This window comes from Amblyomma maculatum, chromosome 11 (genome assembly GCF_055883805.1).
Source record: "Amblyomma maculatum isolate TAMU_Amacu chromosome 11, ASM5588380v1, whole genome shotgun sequence".
Classification (NCBI taxonomy): Eukaryota; Metazoa; Arthropoda; class Arachnida; order Ixodida; family Ixodidae; genus Amblyomma; species Amblyomma maculatum.
In genome coordinates, this window is record NC_139354.1 from 162,683,110 (window position 1) to 162,704,094 (window position 20,985).

A 20,985-nucleotide genomic window follows, 5' to 3' on the forward strand; every position below is an offset into this window, starting at 1 on the left:
ACTGTCCAACAACAAAACACGTGTGGCTGCTTACTCGACATGAGCTACACCGCCGCTGAACACACACATCCCATGTGCACAATCTACACCACTAGGATAAAATTAGAGCACTGCAGAACCCATAACATGAGCAGGGTTCTTTATTTGCTTCATTTCAATTCACGCGCAAGCTATGACGCCAGGCTGTTCTTTGCGTAAAACGCTGATACGTCCGGGAACTCCTCGCATCTGATGCTGAAATAAACAATCGAAATCATAATTAAGTTGCGCTATATACTAACCTAAAAATAAAGCAAAGGAATTTGTGCGCTGCTTCACGTCATAGCTCAAGAAATTTCTTGTCTGAAATGAGTTTTCACTGTTTTTCACTGCTTAGATAGCATTGATCACTACCTCCACAACTCGGCAGCACTACCATATCGTTCATTTCTCTGTGATAAACAATATATGCTGCCGCCAAAGATCCAATTGTGATTATAAATAGCAAAGCGCAGGTCACAAGCATTACTACCCAGAAAAGATCAAGCAATATTACCAACTATAGGCACTGAAATAAGTGGAAACAAACACTGCAAAAATGGTGGAGCTGCACAGATTCAGATAACCCACAATGTGTGACAGAGGCATATTATGATCCTGATAATGGGTCCGTCTCAGCACGAGTACCGTATCGAAAGAGTACAGCCCTGTGCCGAACAATCCGCCAAAAAAGGTCACCGGTTAAAAGAAAGAAAGAAAATGTCGCCACCCCAACTGGCATTCCATCGGCCCCAGCGTCCGCGTTAGAGACAAGCATATCGTTCTCTCTCTTTCTCCCCTTCCTTTTTTTCCGACGAGGCTAGCTTGCCTGCTAGAAATATTTACATGCTCGCTTCACCTTGTAGCACACACTGTACTAGACTGGCACAAACGCGAAAAGGAAAAAGCAAAACACTCACCAAAGTGCAGACGCTCCGCCCGCGCCTGCTTTTCGCCTAGAATCCAAAACGCCTGCGTTTGTTGAACTTCTTAAACACGTCCTCCTTTGCGCAAAAGCTGCCGCCGAAGAGTGGAGTCCTCCGAAGACTTAAATGCGTACGTTCTCGCTCCAATTTCAGCAAAAGGATCTTCGTGATAATCACCAGCAAAAAACCTACATACGGTGCTTCGCTCACAGTGCAAAATGCGACCACGGTGGCGGGAAAACGCCAACTGAACTGGCACATCGCCGCACTCAGCGTACCCGCGTCTGCGTCCAAAGAAAACGGGGCGCAGAAGAACAGCTTTAGTGAAAAAGGGGAAGCCGCCGCCACCGCTGCGCGACTCCGGCTATGCTAAAGCCAAGGTCATCTCCGTGAAGACAAACTACGGAGAAGGCAGAAAGTGGAGACCAAGCGGGGAGCAACCCCTCCTCCCTTCCCCTTCCCCCCCCCCCCCCCCAGCCGACAGGAAGCGACCCTCGACCCCTCCGGACATGCTGGCGCCGTTCACGGGGCATGGGGGGAAGTGGGGTATGGACAGGAGCAAGGCGGCGGCCGAATGCTTCTTTGAAAAGCGGAGTCGCCAATAGAAGACGCGTGCAATCCTGTTTTTTCTTTTTTTTTCATACCTAAGCTAATGTTTTTGCTATGCGTGTTAACTCTATAGTATCCGTGGGATCAAGCCGTGATTATTAGAACCCCTCAATGAAGTCACTTTAAAGTGACTTCATTTTAGCATGGTGTCCACTTTAAGAAAGTAAAGAAAAAAAATAACAGGAAAACTCTCCAAAGACATAGAGCAGTGGAGGATTCCAATACATTTTCACTTTGAGGAAATAAGCTACGGGCAAAAACACCTAGGCTTGGGCAGAATGTCAGACCCTGAAGCATATAGTGAACTTTGCAACTGGTTTAAAAAAGCTATGTCCTGCCCTACATAGTAGGTTCAATCTAGGATCCTGTTTGTTAGTATGATGGCTCACTGAACTGGTTAACAAAAACAGCGCGGCTACTTGGGACAAACAGAGAAGGGAGAATAACGGACAAGCGCTGACTAACAACTGAAGTTTATTCGAAAAAAGCACAGGTAATAGGGAGTTTTAGAATAGGGGGACCCAAGGCTTGGGGCCCCAAAGGAAATAGCGTGCGGCGGCGCAACGTGCTAGCCGAGCGGCGAGTTTTAGAATAGGGGTTTTCCCGACGCAGCGGAGCCGGCCTTGCGTTCGTCGATTGCAGCGCCACGACGGTAAACCAAGAAAAAGCATTTAAATATATAAGAGCCAACAACGCTATTTTGTTCATCAAAACGTGCTACTATTGCACAAAACTATATTAAAACTACCAGTTATATAAACTGTTTTTGTCATACAAGACGAAATCGGCCAATTGTCAATCCAGGCCGAGGCCGGGAAAACTCATTTGAACCTTCCGCGCTTTCCGCCGTCTGGTCCCCATGGCAACCGAACGAGGCGAACTCGCTAGGCCTAGCAGCTCGGTAAATCCGGAAGCAATCAGAAAATATAGGGCGTTTTATTGCTAAAATTTGGTGGTGCGGGCATCATGAGACATAGCATAAGCTTCGTTGGCCTTTCGTTTGCCATGAACGCGTGACACCATGGAGCGGTGACGACGAATGTATGCCGAGGCGAGCGGCCGCCGCTTGGCCGGTCGCCGCCATGTTGCCGTAACCCAAGCGACCCAACGGCGGCTTGGGGCGAACGCTATTTCCGAAAAATAGGGGCCGCCCCTAGCGTTAACCCAAGACCCCAAGCGCGCCTTACGTTCTGCGCATGCGCATTTCGACGCCCCAAGCTCCTTGGGGGCCCCAAAGCTTGGGGCCCCCTATTCTAAAACTCTCTAATATACACTTTTTTTCCTCAAGAACCAGGACGCATGCGCTCCCAAACAAGCATCAGTCTAATCATGGGAATCCAAATATACAATCTCAGTGTCATGCAGAAGCACCGATGGCGTGCTCACGCAACTATCCCCTTTTCTATGGATGTGATAGGCTTCCGATAACTCCCTGGTTAGTTGATCCTTATGCCTGTAGATTACATTAGTGTTGTTAAAAGTGTTGTTAATCCATAGAAAAGGGGATAGTTGCGTGAGCACGCCATCGGTGCTTCTGCATGACACTGAGATTGTATATTTGGATTCCCATGATTAGACTGATGCTTGTTTGGGAGCGCATGCGTCCTGGTTCTTGAGGAAAAAAAGTGTATATTACCTGTGCTTTTTTCGAATAAACTTCAGTTGTTAGTCAGCGCTTGTCCGTTATTCTCCCTTCTCTGTTTGTCCCAAGTAGCCGCGCTGTTTTTTTGATCTTGCAATGCACCAAACTAGCTCAGATTTCCGTTCTACTGAACTGGTTTTATGATAAATATAAAATATGTCCTACTGCAGACATACAGAAGCTGATCCATTACGGATTCTGATTGACGTTCAATGATGTATTTGCATTATTAGTGGAGCCTTTGCCATCATGAAATTTTTAAGGCATATTTTCAGTGTGTTGTTGCGAAGCTTGAGCTAAGTGCGCACCGTTAATATGCACTTTTATATAACATGAACGAGCACGCAACTGCATGCTGCTCTTTATATTTCCATTTGCAGAATGTGGCCAATAGTTGATTACAAGTGAGAGATCAAAAATGCATAACGAAATTGTTACATCATGTTCTTAACATTGGTGCCTAAAACTACTTAAAAACATGAGTCAGCATGAACAGTATACGCTAATTCTTTGTGAACGTTGAAAACTGACAACAAAAAGCATATAGAAATAATAGCACAAAATGTCTATTGGGTAGAACACAATGAAAATTCTGTTGGCCTTGTAAAGATTGCACTCAGCTGAGGTTGAATGTTTATCGAAATTCAGTACATTCAAAAGGTGGTCAATAGTCCGACAATAGAGTTTCAAAACGCATTTTTGTAAGGGGGTGTTCGCCGGCCTCGCCTTCAAAGGTTGCCGGAGCTAGTTTTCCTGACGGGGGCTGGAGGAAGACCCACGTGGTGTAGTGACATAAAAGTATCCGGAAGGCGAAGAGGCGACCGCGGCCTGACGGGTGACGTACTCAGCAATTTCATGTGGCCGCTCACCAGGCCGTGTCGGGGGAAAACCCAGTTCGCGGTAAGGGCATCGCCGGAGACAATGCATTGAACACTACTTGGCAATGTCGCCCTGTTGCTTTTGCTATAAAAAAGAAATGTATATCTTTGTCAAGTAGCTGTCGCGCGAAAGTTGCCAAGTTTTGTGTATGGGCGCATGCTCTCGTCAAGCCTTTGTAGGCTGTGCCCTTAACACCTCTGAAATAAAGATGTACCTTGCGAAATTCGTTTTATGGGAACCCAGGTTGAGGAGTGATACCGTGCTCGACATGGCCCACGGTGTCTTGCTCGAGCTTTCGCTCTCGGTCGCATGCATTGTTACGAGCGGCTAGATGCAAATCTGAAATGCAGCGCGTGTAAACCCCGGACAGCCGCCATCAAACATCGGCGCACTCATCCGGTTTGCAATAGTTGCTTTTCTCCTCTTGCCACATTGATTCAAAGATGGGCGCTTTGAGGTACTGCAGCCAGACACTGATATAACGGAAGTGAAATGAAACCGCCAGCGGGTGCCACTTTATCCCATCTCCAGGAAGAATGATAGAACGATAAAATAAGCCTATAATAAAATAGAAGCAAAACTAAAAACTGCAGGAGTACGTCTATTTTTATTTACTTATTTATTGAACCTTACAGGTCCTGGTGGGCATTGTGTAAGGGGGGTTACAATAACAAAAGACTAACTAATTATGGGCGAAACAATAAGCAATACATGATGGAAAATCATAACACACATCCAAGAAATTGCGGTATAAAAGCATGGTTACACAGAACAAAATACATGAAATGCATACAGAATATAACAACAAAGCTACAGATATTCCGAGGGGGTTATCTAACAATACATGTTGAGCACGTGTTTACGGAATGCAACAAGATCAGTTAATGAAACAACTGATTCGGGGAGATCATTCCAGAGTGATATGGCGCGAGGTAGTGCTGATGAATTGAAGGATTTTGTGTGTCCAAAGATGCGCGAGAAACTGACATGATTGTGTAAGCGCCTAGGTGTACGCAGTGGAGCGTTAAGTGGAAGCGGCGAAGGCCTATCGCTGTAAACATACCTGTGCAATAGGCACAGAAGTGCAACTGAGCGCCGGCTAACTAAGGGTGGAAGAAGATGTTCTTTCTTCATTTCAGATACACTGGATTGGCGACTGTAATTGATGGAAATAAACCTGGCAGCTCTCTTTTGTATTGACTCCAGCCTAATCTGCAGGTAATTCTGGTATGGTGACCATATTGCAGATGCAAATTCCAGTTGAGGTCGTACATATGTTATGTACGCAAGTTTACGGACATGAGCAGGTGCTTTCTTAAGGTTTCGGCGGAGGTAGCCAAGTGAACGGGATGCTTTAGCACAGACGGAAGTAATGTGTTCGGACAAGGAAAGGTTTGAGGTTAATTGAATACCTAGGTACTTGTAGGACGAAATATTAGTCACGGGTACTTTATTTATGAGGTAGGGGAAATTTGAGTTAGTTCGCTTACGGCTGAGAGTCATTACCTTACATTTGGTGGGATTAAGCATCATTAGCCAGTTTTCACACCACTTGTGAACACAATTGAGGTCCTGCTGAAGAGCGAGGTAGATTGTATTTTACGGTAAATTATGCAGTCATCAGCAAACAAGCGCACACAGGAAGAAGTATTAGTTGGTAGATCATTTATATATTTTTAAGAAACAACAACGGTCCGAGAACACTGTCCTGTGGAACACCAGAGGTGACATAAGCTGTTGGTGAGGAGTAATCATTAACTAACGTAAACTACTCGCGAAGGGTAAGGAAATTTCGAATTCATGATAAGGTTAGAGAATCAAGTCGAATGGTTTGGATATTAGGCGGCTACACGATCGAAGGCTTTTGAAAAGTCAAGGAAGATGCAGTCAGTCTGTTCGTTAGTTCGAGTAGCTGTGTATCGCAGGAGTAACCTTTCCTGAAGCCATGCTGGTTAGGAAGGAAAAAGCGGTTAAATTCAAGATGACGACGATGAGATAACATGCTCGAGTAATTTACAACATATGCATGTGAGCGAGATTGGCCTGTAGCTATCAGAAGAGCTTCTATCATCATCATGATCATCATCATCATCAGCCTGATTATACTTACTGCAGGGCGAAGGCCTCTCCCATATTTCTCCACTTAACCCGGTTCTGTGCTAGCTGCATCCACTTGACCCCTGCGAACGTCTTAATCGCATCCGTCCACCTAACTTTCTGCCGCCCCCTGCTACACTTTCTTTCCCTTGGAATCCAGTTTGTTACCCTCAGCGACCATCGGTTATCCTCTCTTCGCACTACATGTCCTGCCCATGTCCATTTCTTCTTCTTAATTTTAAAAACAGGAATTACTTTAGCCATTTTTCAAACTGCAGGCAATTGACTCGTCTCTAGCGATTGTTGAAAGCTACGTGAAAGTATTTCACTCGATATAGGCTTTGTATTTTTCAGTATTTTGGAGTCGATGTTATCGACTCCACAAGAGATAGAAGGCTTTAGGCTATCTATCAAAAGTGATATGCCCTCAGTAAAGTCCAGTCATATTCGGGAACAAACGGTACACTGGAATAGTCTTCCTTTGTGAAAACAGACGAAAAGAATTCGTTGAATTTTGATGGGCAGTCTTCATCGGGAACAGGTAAATGTGTTTCGTCTTGTAATGAAATGTGATACGTGATCTTCCTGCGGTGCAATCACCTGCCAAAACTTCTTGGGCGTTGATTTTAGTAAAGCGGGAAGGTCGTGGCAAAAGTGCTTATTTTTAGAATCGCTTATGGCGGCACAGTATGTTTTCACACACTCTTTATACTTGTTCCAATCGGACTGATCACCAGTCAACAAGGCTTTCTTGTACAGACGTTTCTTTCTGTTCCTTAATTTTCTGAGGGATTTATTAAACCAAGGATTAGACCTGTCGTTGCTCACTCGAACTGATGGGACATAAAGGTTGACCAACTGACAGATCTTATCTCTAAAAAGTACCCAGTTTTGATCTACTGATCTGGAATTAAATGGTGGTAGGAATGTGTGGTGATAAAATGCATCAAAATCTGCATTCATTTGTGAATAGTCGGCCTTATTGTAGTCTCTTATGATCTTGATTTCGCGACCGGAGTGCTTATGAGGGGATTGGCAACTGCATTAGTTTGGGATCACTGAATTCATCGAAATACGTAATGTCGCCTACAGTGTCAGGAGTGCTACTGAAAATAAGATCCAGCCACGTGTGGGTCTGTTTACGTTTTGAGACAAATTGAAATCCAAAGTCATGTTTAGGAAGTCACGGGATGTAGTGCTAGTGGCGGATAAAGAAGACCAATCGATATCTGAAAAATTGAAATCACCGAGCAGGTAGATGTGCTCGCAAGGTTATTGCAAAACGGCAACTTCGATGCTGTTGCGGAGATTGTCGACAAAGCAGTGATTATAGTCGGGTGGTCGATAACAGGCACCTATCAGCATCTTTGTTTGGAACGACGTATAGGCTGTTCAGACAATTTCAAGTGGTGAAGATGTGTCAATAGCAAACGATTTGAGTGTTTGTTTGATGGCTATCAAAACACCTCCACCCTTTCTTTCTGAACGGTCATGTCGATAAAGAGAATAAGTATTTCTTCCAGGTAGTACTTTACTGTTGACTATATCAGGGTGCAGCCAGGTTTCAGTTAATATAAGAATATCAGTATTATTGTCATCAATGAAAGAGCATAATTCGTCACGTTTCGGAAGCAAGCTGCGAATATTGGCATAAGTTACTGATAAATGTAGTATGAAAGCGCTCAAAGCAGTAATCGAGCGTGTAGCGGGGCCAAATTTCCTTGCTAGCTAGCTGTAAAGAACGACAGAGCCTTTTTTCTTTGTTGTAAATGTATGTCTTGCCGCCCATGCGCATTTTATCCACAGATAACCTGAACTTCTTATCCTCAGCCTTAGCATGTTCTATTAGTCTTTTACGTGCGAGTCGTGTGGCAGGCGAAAGGTCCTCGCTGGTAGAATAGCCTGAATCTTTGTTTGTGAGCAGCAGGTAAGGTTGTCTGTTTATCCTTAAAATGAGCCATCTTAGCAATTATTGGTCGATGCTTGTCAGCAGAAAGCTTTCCTATACGATGCGAGCGTTCGATTTGAGATCCGGTAATTGTTATATTGAGAAGCTCAGTGCAAAGGTCTATTGACTTTCGCTCTGAGGATGGCCAGTCCTCTTTGGCGTCATCTGAAATGCCGAAGAAAAGCAAATTTGACCGTCTACATCTATTCTCAGCGTCATCGCATCTCGAATGCAGTTGTTTGGAAATATCGGACGTTGCATCATTGCCACAAGCAACAGCTGAACTAACGCTGGGGGAAGCAATAGCGGTTTCAAGGGCGGATACCCTCTCCATTAGATGCTGAATTTGATTATCAGTAGCTATTTTGTTTTTCTTTGAGGCCTCTCAATTCGCCTAATATTTCCGCTTGCCCCAACCCTTTTTATTGCATCAAGGACAGATGTGAGGGCACTGCCTTCAGGACCAGGGTTCTTTTCAATGTCACCACAAAGAAGGAGTAGCAGATCTACCAATGATGCGCGGAATTTCGACAAGGCAATTTTTTCACCACACCCCACAGTTTCACTGGGCACTGATAATAATAGGCAGGCTGCGGGGGTGGACCGTTCTACGCGCTGCGCTGTTCGCATTTCATCTGGCGTCAATAGTATTGGGCGGTCCTACAGCTAGAAACAAAAAAATGCCGGATCAACTACAAAGTTTTGGAGAGGAAAGCACTCAACAGTCCAAAAGACTTGGGGGCTTTGAACATAACGTATATTTATACCAAGCATGATAAAAATACCATAATAAAGGCTGCGATATGATTTAGCAATATAGTGTAAGGACATTATTTCTTGAAACGAACTTTCTAACAACGCGATTTTCCCGTGGACCAGAAATGTCACAACGCCTCAATCGAAGCAGCGCGGGATTTCAGTGGCGGCGAAGTGTCGGTTGTACGCCTCGAAGGTTGACGAAGAGACCGCCGGTTACCTCTCGTCAGTTTAGCCGAAGAGGCATTCAAAAGCAAGAATAGAAATTGTTCCCTTAGAGACGGTTGACAGTACCATTTACTTTACTGACAACTGCCTCTTGGATGTCAAAGCAGATGTAGATGCATTGTTTCTGAAAACTTATTGTGAGCTGGTCGTAGAATCCAGAAAGCTGTTTAATTTATATTCTTACTTGCAGCTTCCTATGTGCCGGCGTGCACTTTTGGCATCGGCCAGAAGGCCAAGCTGATCTTCGGCCACGACGTCAACCTGCTTCACTTCTTCACCACCTGTGGCCTTCAGGAAGGATATCAGCCTTTCTGCGTGTAAGCGTCTGTCTCTTTCTCTCTCCTTTTTGTTCCACGCATGCACGTAACATATCCACCGGAAAAAATGGCAAAGCAAAAGAAACGGGGACAAAAGGCAAGACTAGGTCCTGTGCATCTTTTTTCTCTGTGTCGTCTTTTAGCGCTGCAAATCTTTTTAGTAACTAGGTCATGTGCTTTATCTCGCGCTTGCAGCGTACAGCCCCCGTCATAAATCATGGCTGGTCTCCAGGGAGAGCGCGCGCTCTTTCTTACGGCCTTCTCAGTCGCTGCGGGAGCAATGGGAACTTTTCTCCTTGAGTTACGCTCTCCGCCGCCGCAAGGGGCGCGACCTGCTCACTGGTCGCTCCGCATCTGCTTCAGCGGCGGCGGGTGGCTTTTGCCTTGTTTCGCGCTGTCGCTCGCTTGTTTCGTGGTGAGTGCAGCCCCGAAATGAAAGAACATGGAAGGTAGATACTGCAACAGCATCTCGTCAGCGTACTGCACATGTGAATTGGGTCTTTATATGAAACCACTGTCGCTCAGCAAACGTTCGACAAGCATAGGACATATGCACTGTGGCATGGTAGCTACTCTTGTCCATTTTAATCCGAATTTTTCTCAAGCCTGCACAAGAACAGGAATAAAAAAAAAGACAGAATAAGCAGTGATCGTATCGAAGCTTCTTTAAGGCTAACATTACAGCAACTCGTCTGCAACAGCAAAAGATGAAAATAATGAGTAGCTGTTTCAACCTAAAAGGCACTCAATTTAGTGTAAATCAAGATTTTTCTAAAAGGCTTGTGGAAATACGAAAAAACCTTTGGAACTCCTGTGCCGATGAACGAAAGAACGGCGTGAAAGCTAAGTTAATTTTTGATAAGTTAAAAGTCAAGAATACCTTATACTCATGGAACGAGGAGACCAAGCAGCGGTTCAAATGCCAGGTTGCCACTAGCACTAGCAATGAGTGACTAAACAATCATAAGACGGTCTGCTTTAAATTTATAAATGTGAACGCTAGGAGCATGCTTAACAAGGTTGCGCCATAGAAAGTATATGCCTTGAACATGAACCCGATATTATGGTAATCACAGAGACATGGCTACATAAAGATATTAGAGACTGTGAAGTTGCTCCCCCAAACTACTCCATAGTACGAAAAGACCGTGAAAGGAGGGGTGGCGGTGTTGCAATACTGGTTAAGAGTAATATAGTATTCTCAGTTATAGAAGGGTTTGATGATTTAGAAACTGCATGGATTAAAACCAGACTGAATGGTCGTACTGTCTTAGTGGGTGCTTTCTACAGAGCTCCCAATTCAACCATAGACGTGCTTGATAACCTGAAAAGGTTACTGGACCTAAATGTACACTTTGGTGACACTGTTATTCTGACAGGTGATTTTAATTTGCCAGGAATTGATTGGATGTCGCTTTATCCCGGCAGGGTTGATACAGCTAGCAGTAAACATCTGATCGAACTCGCCTACTGCTATGGTTTGACTCAGATCCTCGATACTAGACCTTGTCTTTTTGTCATCTGGTCTACTAGAGTTTTTGCTGAGTTGTGATGTTGAAGAAGGATTGTCTGACCATAAAAGGGTGATTATGTCGCTCAATATGACTCACGAAATATGTCACAAATCTTGCAGAAAGACTGTTTTGAATTTTGCGGCTGCTGATGATGTCGGATTACTGGACTACCTTGAAATCTCGTTTGATGAATTCATGTGTTTATATCAAGACGGACTTGGCACAGATAAGTTGTGGGATTGTTTTGCAAACATGACAGCGAAAGCAATTGAGATGTTCATTCCTAAAACCACGAAAATAACAAAAAGGAAGCATCCTTGGATTAATAGAGACATTATTCACAAAAAACGACAGCTCAAAAGGAAACGAAAAAGATGCTCACAATACCCAAGCCCTGAATTAAAAACCTCCATATGTCGTATGAGCCAAGAGTTAAAGCGACTCATCCACGAAAGTAAAAATACCTTTAACAGTCAGACTCTCACCAGATTTCTTACTGAAGCGCCCAGTAAGTTCTGGCGATATGTAAATGGCGGCAGTAAATCTCACCGTTCTAATGAAGAAGAGAGCCCCCAGAGGGTTGAAAGTTTTAATTCATTTTTTGCATCTGTTTTCACTGAAGATGACGGCGAATCACCGTTTTTTGAGCCTCCAGGTCGCCCTCCTATACCCGATTTAGAAATAAGTGAAGAAGGAGTTCTGAAACTCCTTTTGAATATCATCACAAAAAAGAACTCGGGACCGGACGGTATCCCGAATGAATTCTTATATAGATATGCAGAGTGGAATTCTAAATTTCTTACCAAAATCTTTCAATCGTCTATCGACAGTAGTTGTGTTCCCGTTGCCTGGAAATGTGCGAAAATATTGCCTGTGCATAAAAATGGTCCCACTTCTAACGTTGAAAATTATAGACCCATTTCCCTCATTAGCACGTGTTCCAAGTTACTCGAACATATTATGTACGCTCACTTATCAACTTTTCTTGAGAGTAACAATCACCTATTTGTAAACCAGCATGGCTTCCGCAAGGGGCTTTCTACCATCACACAACTCACGGAAACTGTACATGAGCTTTCCCAGTCAATTAATTCCCGCATGCAAACAGACATCGTAATTTTGGACTTTGCAAAGGCGTTTGATAAGGTTTTGCACCCTAAACTATTACTAAAAATCAGTGCCATATTTAAAAATGAAACTATAACTAAGTGGTTCAGGTCATATCTTTCGTGTAGAGTACAGTATGCTCAGGTTCAAGAGTATAAATCCAACATCATGCCAGTCGATTCCGGTGTTCCCCAGGGCAGCGTTCTGGGCCCTTTCTTGTTTTTGATCTTCATCAACGACTTGCCTGTTGGTTTGAGCGTTCCAGTTAGACTGTATGCAGATGACTGCATCGTTTATAAACAAATTAATACTCCAGAAGATCAGGCAGAACTCAATCAAAACTTGCAGAAAATACATGAATGGTGTAAGGTGTGGCAGACGGTATTAAATTCAAACAAAACAGTTTTTATGACCATTACAAGAAAGAAAACTGTCTTTGATTACAGTTACAGCATTAATGGTAGATTACTAACTAGAGTAAGTAATTTTAAATACGTTGGAGTAACACTCACATCTGACTTACGCTGGAATTCACACATAGATAATGTATGTACTAAGGCTTCCAAGGCACTCTGGAGCTTGAGACGCAATATGTGCAGGGCAACTCCTGAAATAAAAAGTCTGGTTTTCAAAAGCCTAGTTAGGCCTATCCTCGAATATGCAAAAGTTGTCTGGGACCCGCGTACACTGCTTCCAACTGTTCTAAGCTGGAAAGAATCCAGCGTCTTGGAGCAAGGTTTATGTTTAATAGGTATCGTTATTCTGATTCTCCAACTTCTTTGTGTAAATCTGCTGATTTGCAAACACTTGACATTAGAACCAAATGCGACAGACTCAAGTTTCTTTTCCAGATCGCTAACCACTACTTGAAAATCGATCAAACAAAATACTTTGAAATTAAAACAGGGGAAACATCACGCCATCGTCACAGTTTGTACATCCCAATGCCGCCTGTCAGAAATGATTGCTTTAAATTTAGTTTTTTCCCGAGAGCCATCAAGGAATGGAATATGTTACCAAACTCCGTTGTCACGTCACAATCACTTAGCGAATTTTTAGATAAACTGCACAATGTTTTATGTTCTGCTTGATTTCTATGACAATGTTTTTGTTTTGTTCAAGTGGCAAACACAATTATGCATGAAATTTAGTGTTGATCTCGGTGTTTGTTTGATGTGTTCTTTTTCTGTTTCAAGTTTGATATCCACTCCTGTAACAGCCCGCCCAGGGCTGACAGTAGGAATAAATGAAATGAAATGAAATGTAAGGTTGAGTTTTGAATGTTATAATTTATATATTAGAAAATGTGTTGTATTTAAACATTATTTTATTTTGCAAATAAACGCTGTTCTAATGAATTTTTACACGATATTATGCTTATTATGAAAACAATAAAGGAATGGTTTCATGACACCACTTGTGCTGGAACTGGAAGCGGTATAAAGAGGCTAATAAATGACGCAGGTGGCGATACTCGTTTGCAGTGGCTGACAACGAGTTCATTTGCTATATCAAAAGCATTCAAGAAACTTCTAAAGAAGGAAACTTTGACTGAAAAAACATTTCAAGAAATGCTGTTCATTCCGAGTCTACAGTACAAGTGGTACAATACCTCCTAGGGAAAATGTCGGCTCCGTCCACACCAGGAAACTCAATTGTGGCCCCATTGAGGCTCTCTTATGGAAAGTAAGGCTATATGTGCGGAGAGAGCGACATGCTAGATGCGAGGGCCGTAACAGCGGCACTTGACCACGTTGTCAAGACGGACGTTTCATCTTGGAGCAAAATCAAGGCAGTTTTCGTCGATGCCGAAGAAATCATTTCTGCTCGGCCACAATCAGTAACCGAGGAAATGAAGGAATTGTGATGGCATCTCCTGTCATGCCATTACTGTCACGTATTCCGGTTTATCTTACGACGATGGATACATTGATACGTTAATCAATGACCTCGGGTGTGACGCTACGCTATCTTTCTTGAAACTAGCGAAAGAAGCAGCCCATTGTACACTCTTCTACGAGGACAAGAATTCTAGTGGACTGCATTATCCGAAATCAGAGTTTATTGCCCTACTGGACAAGGTTTTGTTTTAAAAAAATAATTAAACTCGTGCATCTACCACACACAAATGCTCTCGAAGTACTTCAAATCCTGATCCAAGCAGCCCAATTGAGATTTTGCCATTGATGAGTTGCCCTGAAGGAATTAACAACAGCCTACAAGGTCTGCTTCTTTGATATCTGAAAAATTTATCAGAATCCTTCTTCTCAATTTTGCCGAGAAAGTGACAGACAGGTATTACAGGCCAGCTCCCTATATGAACAAACCGGCCAGGAAGATATTGAGACTTCCAGCCGCAGGTAACGTTTTGATGAATTGATGAATATGTAGTAAAATGTATAACTTTGAAGGACGATTTTTTTATTGTTTTCCGCTCTTTTCAATTAGGCATAACTGTTGATGCTCATTTCGTTGATTAAAAGTTGTTGTTTATCTACGTATCAAACCGACTACGTCTGTTATACGTGCGTCAGTCGCGAGACTACAATACCTATTCAGTCTTTCAACCGACTGACTTGTTTTGAACGAAGCTAGCACAGCTCACTCCACTAGAGAACTGCAATTTTAACTATATGCGTACCATTTATTCCTTACTCTGAATCTGAGACGCGCCATGAATTTTCGCCGGTGCCTCTTTTGCTCTAAACGAAAACAGAAGCGGTTGACAGAATCTCCAGCCAAAAGTTTGCCATGAACTCACGTCAGGTCGCGCTGCACCTGCTTACAGTTTTTGAAAGAACACTGCATCGCCTGATATATTTCTGTAAAAATTTAGGGGCAAAAAATGTTGAAGTGTACCAGCTTCATTCGAACGTGCTCGGCCGCACTGACGAAGGCGCGCGCGCGCGTGAGCGGTGTTGACTATATTTTATTCCTCGTACATGATAAATCTTAGACGCTGATTACGGCTTCTTTGTATAAACTATAAGGGGTGAAATGTCAGGACCTGCCGGTTGCAACTGACGCAGGCGGAGCGAAGAGCGAGCTCGCGTTTCCCTTGCGCGTGAACGGCTGTGGCGGAGGCGCAGCAGTGCGGTGGCGACCCCACCGAGGCGCGGCGGGCGATGGAAACAAACCCCTTTGGTGAGGCCGTAAGAGAAGAGAAGCGCACTCTCCCTCGAGACCGGCCGTGCATAAATATACAACGGCCGCTCGATGGAAGCGCACTGGGTGAGGCCGGCTGCGTCGCGCCGCCGTCAATGGGCAAGCGCGTTCATGGGGAGTTTACAGTTGTGCCCGCTATTTCTGCTGAGGGCGCTACTGTTCGGGGACACGTCGCCGCCGGGGTCGCCGGCTCTGAGCGCGCGGTTTGCTTCCTTTCTGGACGCGTTCGCCTCGTGTCTGCGTGGTAAACGCAAACTTTTTGTGTGCGCGTGTGCTAGCACGTTAACGTTGAGACGGGATGCGTTTGTTTTTTAAGGCGAAAGCCGTTCTTGGCTCATGGAGCCAAATCTGTGCGCACAAGCTGTGGCTGTAATCTGTGCGTCGCATCTCTGCACTGGTGTGTCAGTCACAAAAGCGGACGTGCAAGGAGAAAGATTAAGAATGAAATTGATTGATGGTGATAGGTAATCAATAAAAGTTATAAACAGACATTGATAGAGGTAATGACTAATGCTAATGACTCATTAGCATTAGTCATTAATAATGGTTAATAATTATTAAAATGATTTGTAATGACCAGTATATCAAACTATGACATGTAATGACCGCAATTGATTAGAAATGAGTACAAGTACTTAGCGATGTGGGGTAATGGCTATAATAGCTAGGCATGACTCATCATTACTGCTAATGTCTACGAAATGACGAATATGTGAAAGGATGACGTGTAATGACCACTGCTGACTCTAAATGAGTAACCTGTTTAGTTATGAGTGGTATAGGGCTACAATGACTAAGCAGGCAGACTCATCATGACCGGGAAACAACCAATATATCAAACGACGGCTTAAAATGACGAACTGTGGCAAAAGATGAGAGCCAAATGACAGGACAAGGGTAGGCTTTCGCCGTCCTCCACTTAAGAGACATCTGATACCCCAGTCAAGCGTGCAAGTTAAAGTGCACTTCCGCGGAGTGCACTTCGCAGCTTGAAAGAGACTTTACTCTACGCAGTGCTAAACGGGAAAGCGAAGTGCACTCGCATAAGCACTCGTTGGTACGAAACTAGCAACGGAAAAAAAGTTTAAGATAGAAATTGGCACCTCCAAGTGCGAAGTTCAGGGAACTGCTTTTTAAAGTAGTAAAACATTTAAAAATGCTTAAAATTTGACACCGGGCCATGATTCATAGACACCTTATCAACGAACACCATGAACAATAACAACCGCCCCCTAACTGAAAACGCCGTAGCCGCGCAGTGGCGCATCACTCATGCGTACGCGGTTACATCACGTTTTTGTTATTTGGTATTTTGCCCGTCGCTATTATAAAACATTTCATCAAATGAAAATATGTACAAAACACGTAAAATCAACTTGTATACATATCTTATTACATAATACATTTGTGACAAAGAAATTTCTGCCGGCGAGGCTACGCGCTCAGCCCTCGAAACTGTTTTGCGAACGCACTCCAACCTGAGTGCATACTTTGGCAAGTGCACTTATGTTACGCTGTTTAACAGCGGTAGAGTGCGCTTTTCTTAAGTGACACTCGCCGTAAGTGCACAGGGGTATAAGAGACCCTCAAACTTTATCTGCTGAGCTCGCTTCAGACAAAGGCAGCAGCGAGGAGTGGAAATGCTTTCGCTTCATCTTAAATGAAAGCGGCACTGAGGTTAAAACGTCCAGATACTGAAGCATAATGCCCTATCAGTTGCCATTGAATTTGCTACAATGGACAGCATATTGGACTTGTTGGTGATTAATCATATGTTAACAGTGCAAACAACGTGACGGGAACACAGAAGAGGACGGCACAACCGCGCTAGTTGTGTGGTCCTCTTTCCTGTGTTCCTGTCACGTTGTTTAACCTATTTAGTTACCAGGGAGCTGACCAGTGCACTAGGATTTTTAACGATGTGTTGTGAAGCAGATGAACACGATGAGGTAGCACCAGAAGCTTTTCTCGCAGGTTATGTTGCGAGGACATATCAGAAAACGGTATGAAGCGTTTTCTTTTTTTTTATATAAGCATACAATTTGTTCTACATTTTGCCGCGCTAATCTGAGTGGCCTTGCAAGCAAAGAAGCCTGTGCATACAACATTTGTTTATACTCTTGAGACTGTTTAAGTTGATGCGATAATCTGAACAGCCACGTTCCAGAGAAAATCCGGCATCCGCTATGTCGGCGGAAAGTCCGAAAAATACCTCTCTGGTAAGAGGCACTTTAGATGGTGATATGGCCAGACACCTTTGGCGCAATGAGAACACAGGACATGTTCAACGTGGGAGGAGGTGCCAAACCAGAGAGAGTCAATAAGATGTAAGGGTGAAATGGGAATTATTGAAAGTGGGACCCTTATTATCCCTAGTCAGGCACACTATACTCCTATAGGGCACGTTCGTAACGCTTTGGTAAAGAGGGGCTTTGTACAGCTAGTGTAGGGCGCTATTTCATATAATGTGGTGGCTTAAGGCTACATTCTAATGATATGCGACCGAGGCAGCAATTACGGGATACGGTGAATAAGCAGGTAGGAAAGAGCAGGTACTCTAACGAGGCTCTGCAAGGAGATTTAAGAACCCCAAGTTTTGTTTATCACTACCAGGTTGTTGCTTGATTTATGCAATATTTGGTAATGGTTTGAGGCGACATGTCAGTCGTGCAAAAGCCTGTTGCAGGAAATATGAGTCAACTCGACCAGTTAAAGGTTAATGAAAACCAAGGACAATGGAGACTTGATGTAGCCCGCAAAGGAAGTATAAAGCTTTGTCAGCTTATAAACACCTTCATTAACAGGATGATGAAGTCTGAAGAGGTCTGGCTAAGTAGCAAGCTGTGTAAACTTTTGATTTCATCATTGTCTTCTCACTGTACACAGTACCTGCAGCTAATCTATGAAAACAATGATCGTGCCCATGCTGAGGCTCTATGCAAGATATTAAGTTGCGGCACCCACTGATAGCGAGCTGGGCTGGAAATGTCAACTCAACAGTGGAGCGACATTTATGGCTATGGCATAAACCTCTCTCATGAAAGGTTTTCCATCTGCGATTGGTAATTTTCTTTCTTTTTTTGTGTGTGGTCATCTAATTAGCGTACTCGGCTGCTCACTGAACCTCGGCTGCAGTTGCGCTCTGAAGCGCGAACATTCTTGTGATCGCAGCTAAGAGTTTCACAACAGGAACACTCGATGCGTGTTCTTTCATTGAAAATTACAAACCAGCAAAAATTGTACCGGTTTGCGAGCACCCAATAAAACTAGTAATAAAAACTTTCGGCGCAAATACGTAGCACTTTGAGGCAAACAGGCTCTATGAAGCGCGCTTAGTTCGGTCATGCAAAATGCGGGAAGCCATGACGGATAGCCTTCTGGCGTAAAACGTTTAAGGTCTCTAACTGAGTCGAAGATCCCAGGTTATCATGTAGATTTAACTTAATAAACATCTTCATTTTTCCAACCTAACATTTGTCAGAATGAGAGAAAGGTTGGTTACATGTCGCATTTTCACAGAGGTTGCTCACAGTAGGACAATATATTTTTATTGGATAGCGCTGTCAGCTTAGAACAGGTTGACATCAATATGTGTATAAAAGCTGTATGCAGGAATGAGTAAATGGTATGAAAATGGCACACGGAATTCGCGACATAGTTAAGTGGTTATGCATTAGGCTACCTTGGCAGCTGAACAGCTTCGAATTGTTCAGAGCCGGGGGACATTTTCGTGTGACAAACAACTTGATCCGAATGCAACATTGCGGTAATGCGAGCTCTCGAATCTAGTGGCCTTGACCCACCGTCAGATTAAGTTTTTCGGGGTACACTCCAGTATTCATCGTTGCCGAGCAAGCGCTAAGTGCTGACATGGTCACACTAGATATGGCAGTATATACTAATTCATGTTGCCAAATTGTGTGAAGCGGAGCTCTTATATCCTTAAAATAAAAGGCTTCTAACACACCGACGCCTCCCTGAAAGCGCAGCCAGGCGCAGCTCTCCGCTCGCGGCTGTCCCCGAACGGTGGCGCCGCGGCGGTGGCGACGGGAAGTAGGCGCCTCCCGCCGGTTTCGGGCGACGTAGCAGGCCGCACCTAGAGCGCTTCCATCGAGCGGCCGTGAAGGGGAGAAAACCTGGGCCAGGGGGCGCTGCGCCGCTCTGTGCGTCAGCGCCCTCCATGGAGATCCCGTCAAAACCTACGCGCAGTGCGGCCGCGTCGTCTGCTCCCCGCCGCATAGAAAAGCATGCTGTCGTCTGCTCCGCGCTGCTCTCCAGCACGTGTTTGCGCGCGCGCGCTGGGTTGTTTCTCTCCTCCTCCGGCCGCATTCTGGCCGCCGTCGCGCTCCAACAAAGGGGGCAAGAAAAAAAAAAACTGGAATGAAAAAGTGACGGCGCGCTTTTTCGCAAAACTCGTGAAAGTGTTTTTCTCTCTTCTCTCTTTCGTGTTGAAACGATGGTTGTCGGTTTTTTTTTAGGTATCTCGTACCGCTCGTATCTCGCACCTCTGTTTGTAACTGGTGGTGCCGCAGCAGCCATCGCAGAACCAAGTCGGCCTCAAGAAACAGATATATGTCATTTTAATGCCATCACTCGGCGCTTATAAAGGGAAAACACATACGTTAATCGTCCTATCCTCATACGCGATCCTGCTTCGGGAGCTCAAAACGGGGCATTCGCTAGAGGAGATAACTGAACTAGGGATTGCACAGCGTAGCTGTGGAATTAAGAAGACAAAGGTTTACTTGGAGAGATGTCCCCGCCTGCATGAAAAGTCGTCAGGCATTTCCTCGCTCTTCGTCTCACGGAGAGAGGAAACTGCCGAAAGAATGGCATGCCTCGGCTTCTCGTCAGTGATCCAGGTCGTTAAGAAACCTCTCATCGTTAAAGGTAGATAAGTCATTGATTTCGGATGGCAGCGCCACAGCAGCGAACTCCCCCTGACCGCTGTCAGCAGGAACCAAAGGGTAAGGCGGCATGCTTTGTGCCTTTGTAGGGAACGCGTCCTAAACGCGCCGAAAGCAGGCACCACAGCACCGGCAGCATCGCCTAAAACGTCTGTCCCCAAAGAGTTGAATAGGCCCCTTTCAAGTGAGCAGTCACAAATGGAAAGGAAGCTCCCCAACCAGCGCCCAGAGCACTCGTCGCTGTGTACACACGTATCAATTCTCAACGAGAAGGCTGGACCCTTCATTCTCTGAACAACATGGAAGAGACATCAAGAAGTGCCACCTCAAGTCCTTCAAAATACCTGTCGCTTGCCTCTGCCTTGGAGTACCGAATTCGCGTTCATGTTTTTTTCTTTTTTTGTCTGAGCCTGCCAACAAGCGCTCTTTGAAAACAATGTCCGCGGCGATCAATTAATCATAATTTCTCACTTTCGAAAGCACCGATAAAAAGCGTGCCTCCAGCCAGCCTCTATGTCAGCCGGGGCACAGAAAAAAGCAAAAATAAGAAACACCACTGGCAAAGAGCGCCGGCTTTGCGCGCACAGACGCACGACCATCCCCCCTCGTCCTCACTCTCCCGCTCCTCTTGCACGTGCGGCTGCCTGCAGCACGCGCTCCAGAGCGAGCGGGCTGCGCAGACTCCGCAGAAAGCCGAGCGCAGCGCGGGCGCGGATGCGCGTAGGTTTTGTAGTTCCTCTCCGCTCCGCTGGAAACCGAGCGCTGGCGTCGCGGAGCACACTCCAGCTTTAAAGGGATGCAGAGCCTCCTTGATGCAGAGCGAGTTCCGGGCCGGGTGGTAGCGCGCCTGTCTTTCATGCGCGCTTGATGCG

General features: G+C 44.8%; 1 protein-coding gene across 1 annotated transcript in view; it reads left to right on the forward strand.

Moving 5' to 3' along the window:
• RyR (Ryanodine receptor) overlaps positions 1-20,985 on the forward strand; it is a 1,181,579-nt gene that overhangs the window by 324,317 nt on the left and 836,277 nt on the right. The window contains exon 33 of the mRNA XM_084584752.1: positions 9,294-9,420. Coding sequence (XP_084440878.1) covers positions 9,294-9,420 — 127 coding nt within the window. The remainder of the gene's footprint in view (positions 1-9,293; positions 9,421-20,985) is intronic.